This window comes from Condylura cristata, unplaced genomic scaffold (genome assembly GCF_000260355.1).
Source record: "Condylura cristata isolate star-nosed mole 26May11 unplaced genomic scaffold, ConCri1.0 scaffold00002, whole genome shotgun sequence".
Classification (NCBI taxonomy): Eukaryota; Metazoa; Chordata; class Mammalia; order Eulipotyphla; family Talpidae; genus Condylura; species Condylura cristata.
In genome coordinates, this window is record NW_004567103.1 from 12,414,073 (window position 1) to 12,418,813 (window position 4,741).

The 4,741-nt window shown below is 59.2% G+C and overlaps 1 protein-coding gene across 1 annotated transcript in view; it reads left to right on the plus strand.

The window, feature by feature from the left end:
• The window catches only part of CCDC108 (coiled-coil domain containing 108), a 31,565-nt gene extending 26,833 nt beyond the window's left edge, over positions 1 to 4,732 (plus strand). Inside the window, exons 27-34 of the mRNA XM_004674799.2 lie at positions 68 to 181; positions 354 to 461; positions 1,683 to 1,727; positions 1,959 to 2,161; positions 2,560 to 2,688; positions 3,174 to 3,707; positions 4,426 to 4,563; positions 4,660 to 4,732. Coding sequence (XP_004674856.1) covers positions 68 to 181; positions 354 to 461; positions 1,683 to 1,727; positions 1,959 to 2,161; positions 2,560 to 2,688; positions 3,174 to 3,707; positions 4,426 to 4,563; positions 4,660 to 4,705 — 1,317 coding nt within the window. The 3' untranslated portion in view covers positions 4,706 to 4,732. The remainder of the gene's footprint in view (positions 1 to 67; positions 182 to 353; positions 462 to 1,682; positions 1,728 to 1,958; positions 2,162 to 2,559; positions 2,689 to 3,173; positions 3,708 to 4,425; positions 4,564 to 4,659) is intronic.
• The last annotated feature ends 9 nt before the right edge of the window (positions 4,733 to 4,741 follow it).

Sequence of the window (4,741 nt, forward strand, 5' to 3'; positions counted from 1 at the left end):
CCATCCACCCCACCCCACCCCATCCCATCCCTGAGACACTCCAGAGACTCCTTCCCCAAATGAACAGGTAAGTATCAGCCCCATGAGAGGGAAGATGGGTCCTGAAGAGACAGTCCCATTCGTGGTGACCCTGAAGGCCTCAGTACACGCCACCTTCTACAGCATGGAGCTGGTATGCAAGGTAGGACCAGCCCCACACAGAAGGTAAGAGGGAGGAGCACTTCTCTCAGTGCAGGGGCTGGGCGGCCTATGTCAGCCTCAGGCCCCAAGAGGGCAGGGGCCAGCCCCAGGGGGACAGAGGCCCACAGCAGGGCCTGGCTGCAATCCCTGTGTCTCTGGGTCCTGGGCCGCAGGTATACCAGCAGGAACTCCTGCAGCAGTACCACAAGGAGCTGCAGGAGTGGAAGAGCGAGAAGTTGCGGCGGGAAGTGGAGTTCACCATCACAGACAGGAAAGTGAAGGTGAGACGGCAGCGTGGGCGGGACGGGCAGAGAGGGCGGAGGGCCATGGGGCCATCTTCCCTCTCATGGGGCTGATGGGCCTTCCTTTGACACTGAGGTGTCAACATGAGGTCTGAGGTATCCTCCATGCAGAGCCAGGCAGTCTGCCCCAAGAGGTTAGATTTCTTTCTTTACATTACGCAGGCTCCCAAGAGACTCTCTAGGCCTAGAGGCTGGCTGACCACCCGCCCTCACGTGGCCGGTGTTTACTGGGCGCTTGTCAAGTGCTGATGCCGGGAACCTGGGGCAACAAGACAGCGCTCACCTGCTGATGGAAGGAAGACTGTCAGGGACAGGCCCTGGAAACAGATGGCCGGGGTTGGGTTCTGGGCTTTGATGATTCCTAGCTCTGTGACCTTGGTCAAGTTACTTGACCTCCCGATTTCCACACCAGCAGAAAGAGGGGCATAGATGAGACAAGTTCAGCCATGAATTGCTCATTTTTGAAGCCGGTAGGTGGTGGGTCATGGAGGATTCTTTGCAGGTTCTCACATGACATTTTCATATTTTTAATTTAATGTAATTCAACCTGTTTAAAGGTTAAAAAGTATAAAAATATTTTTAAATGCAAGGAAAATATCTGCTTCATAGCATTGCTGTGAGAAGTAAATGAGTTTGTGTTCAGAACAGCACCTGCACCCAGTAAGCATTTACTGAACATGTTCGTAACTGGGGGGGGAGGTTGTTAACAAGCACGAGACAAAACATCCATCTTGGCCCCTCCCAACTGTACAGCCCCCGCCATGCTGACATTCTTGCACCTCCATCACCCGAGTCCGCCACACTGAATCTCTGAGGAGGGAGATCCCCCCTCTGAGGCTTGGCCTAACTGAATGCAAGTCACTTATGGGCGTGGGGCAAGGAGTTTCTCACTGAAGCCTTAATATGGGCGGCTGGTTCCTTATCACCAAACCACAAAGCCCCAGGGCTCAGGCACCCTTGAGGCAGCCTGCACAGTATGGTGGCATCTCCTTTCTTTCAGTTGGGTAACCAGATTTTCTCTAAGGCAGCATTTCCCTAGAGAAGGTTCTGGAAGAGGGTGTGGCAGGGTGTTGGGCAGAACCAAGAGGGCTGCAGATCCCAGCATGGGCTTCAGACCCTCCATGGGTGCAGGAAGGGAAGAAAAGAGAGAGATTCTCTAGAGCTCATCCATCCTAAGCAGGGGTCTCTTTGCCTCCACAGAGAAGGGTGTACCACACAGCTGGTGAACCTGTGAGGAAGTACAAGGTGAGCTCAGAAGCCCCAGACCCAAGTCCTTGACATAACTTGAGAGGGTCCTTGCTCAAGATGAGGGATATCTCCAGCCCAGGCGCAGCCTCTAGAAGGGACAAAAGTGGGCACAGACAGGGTGGGGCTCAGACCTCTGTGTGGCCCAAACACCTCATTATCCCAAGGGGGATAGGGACCCCTGGGGCTAGGGGTGCAAACCCTGCTCATCCACGCCCTCCCTTCCTAAAGACGCTGCCCCCCATCAAGAATGAGCAGCCTTTCAACCGACCTGCCAGCTGGAACCTTCAGACTCCAAAGGAGGAGACACCCTGGCCACACCCCCAGCCGCCCCAGCCGGGCACACTCTGCCTGGACCTCACTGCCTGTGCTCATGCCACCGAGTACTTCCTGGCCAACTTCTTCTCTGACTTTCCCTGCTACTTCTTGTACCGGTGAAACTCTCGGTGGTGTTGGGGGGTGTCCTCCCTCTGCTCTATGCCCCACCCCTCCCCAGAACGGGGGCTGCCTAGACCCAACTCTTGCTGAAGGGCTGGAGCAAGGGCAGTAGCTGAAGGATTGGCCCCATGCACCTCCTCGGTGCCTATAAGGCGGGATCACAGAGCCAGAGTCCCCTGGGGAGTCCCCTGTGCTCCCCCTGCCTTCCCCTTCCAACCTGGAGCCTCTCCAGGGGCCTCTGAGGGTTGGCTCGCTTCCCAGAAAGCAGCAGGACTGCTCTGGGCTAAGGCCCATACTCATTCATGTCCCCATGACCAGGCTTCCACCCCCCTGCCCCCGCCCTGAAGCCCGTGGTGGTCCACCCACGGACTCAGAATGTCACGGCCTGCCTCAGGGAGCTGCCGAAGAGGAAGCAGCCCAAGGCAGAGGCCGAGACTTCCGAGGAGGGCTCCCTCGACAAGTGGACCCCCGTCTCCAAGCAGAAGAAACAGCTCCTAGTAGACTGTCTCACCACCATCATTAGGTGAGCACTTGTCCCGGGCTCTACCCCACCTCCCCCTTCTCTCCTGCTCATTCAACCAAGCTCACCTGCCCACAAGTCCTTGAGGTCCTAACCCTTCCTTTGCTGAAAAATAGAACTTTCGCACAAGATCCAGACAGACCCTCCAGGATGGTGACATTCTGACAGAGTGGGCGGGAGGGACGCTGCAGGCTAGGCGCTGCAGGCTTGGTGCTGGGTTCTGCTCTGTCCAGACCCACCTGGTAGGTGAGATAGGCCACCAGCTCCCCAGGGCTCCTACCCGCCCTGTGCGTGACTATCACCTCGTGATTCCATCTCTGCCATGTCAAGACCCTCTGCCAAGGGTCCATGCACCCACAAGTACCTACTTGAAAGAAGGGTTTGTACAACAGCTAGCCAAGGGCTCCCCTCCACAGTAGGCACCAGGCCCCCAAGGGAGCTGCAGTCCTCTCAGCGAGGACCTTCCCCTGCCCCCCTCCGCCACCCAGGGGCCTGCTGGAAGACAAGAATTTCCATGAGGCCGTGGATCAAAGCCTGGTGGAGCAGCAGGTACCCTACTTCTGCCAATTCTGGAATGAGGAGTCAGTCAGGTTCAAGGCCCAGAGAAGTAAACTGCACTTACTGCCAATCGAGTCCTCGTCCTCTGACAGCTGGGAGGACAGGAAAGCCCAGGAGGACAAGCTGAAGCAAGGGAAGAAGGAAAGGGAGGAAGAGGAGAAGAGTGAAGAAGAAGAGGAGCTGCTGGAGGAGGAAGAGGAGGAAGAAGAGGAAGGGGAGGAGGAGGAGCAGGAAGAGGAGGAGGAGGAGGAGGAGGAGGAGGAGGAGGAGGGGCTGGGCAAGGAGGGACTGGAGGAGGAGGAGGAGGAGGAGCCGCTGGAGAGGGAAGAGAAGTTGACTTGGACAGAAAATGACCCCACTCAGCTGCCCAAGTCCCAGGAGTCTCTGAAGTGGCAATGGCAGCAGCAGCTAAAGGTCATGGTGAAGGAGGAGCAGGAGCAGGATGAGAAAGAGGCCATCAGCCGGTGAGCAGCAGGACCAGGGAGGCTTTGAGGGGCTGTGCGCATGCGCTAGGACCCTGGGCGGCTGAGGCCAGCCTCTGCCCCTGTGGCCTCGCTTCCGCTCAGCCCTCACTGACTACCTGGCAGCTACCCTGGGAGAGTATCGCAGGGGTTGGATCTGAAGTTAGTCCTCCCTCCAGAGCCTGGTTACTGAACGCTACGAGTGCATCACCTGCGGGGCTGGCCATAGCCTTCACCGCCTCATAAATGGGCTCCTGGAGCCAGCAGAAAAGTGCAGCCACCTCCCGGTCGGCGGCCTTACCCCTGGGGCTGTCCCGTGACTTCCCTCGGCTCCTCCCACCCCTTCTGTAGCCCCGCACGCAGCCTTAGCCCGGGCGCTTCCCCCCCAAACCCGCCCCTGGGCTGCGGACTCCGCACTCAAGATTGCCTGGTTCAAACCCCTCCACTTCCAGCAGCCGGATATTTGACAACTTGGTCTCTTTAAGCCATGGTTTGTGCGGCTGTAAACAGGAACGCCCGCGTGCCTCACGGTGTTGGGAAGGCCGCGGTGGGGTGAGAAGCCAGGCAAAACACGTGGCAAAGGTAGAGCGCCCGGGGAGAGGCCCGCGGGGCGCCCCAGTGCGCAGACAGGGGGGTGGGGGCTAGGTGGTGGGAGCGCTGCCACCACGGCTCTGCTCCATCTCCCGCCCCCTGCGACCCCCTGCCCCCCTCCCCTCCGCAGGCTCCCAGCTTTCGCCAACCTGCGGGAGGCACTGCTGGAGAACATGATCCAGAACATCCTGGTGGAGGCGAGCCGCGGGGAGGTGGTGCTCACGTCGCGGCCGCGCGTGATCGCCCTCCCGCCTCTCAGCGGCCCCAGGTGGGGGCGCCCGGGTCCGCCGCAGGGGTGACGCGGGCGCCTTGAGAGGTGTGAAGCCCCGGCCCCACTCCCTACCTGGGGCCTGCTGTCTTTCAGGACTCAGACTCCCGACCCACTGCTGGAGGTGGCCCCAGAGCCGTAGCCATCGGAGGTGCCCCGCGACCCTCCCTCCCACCCA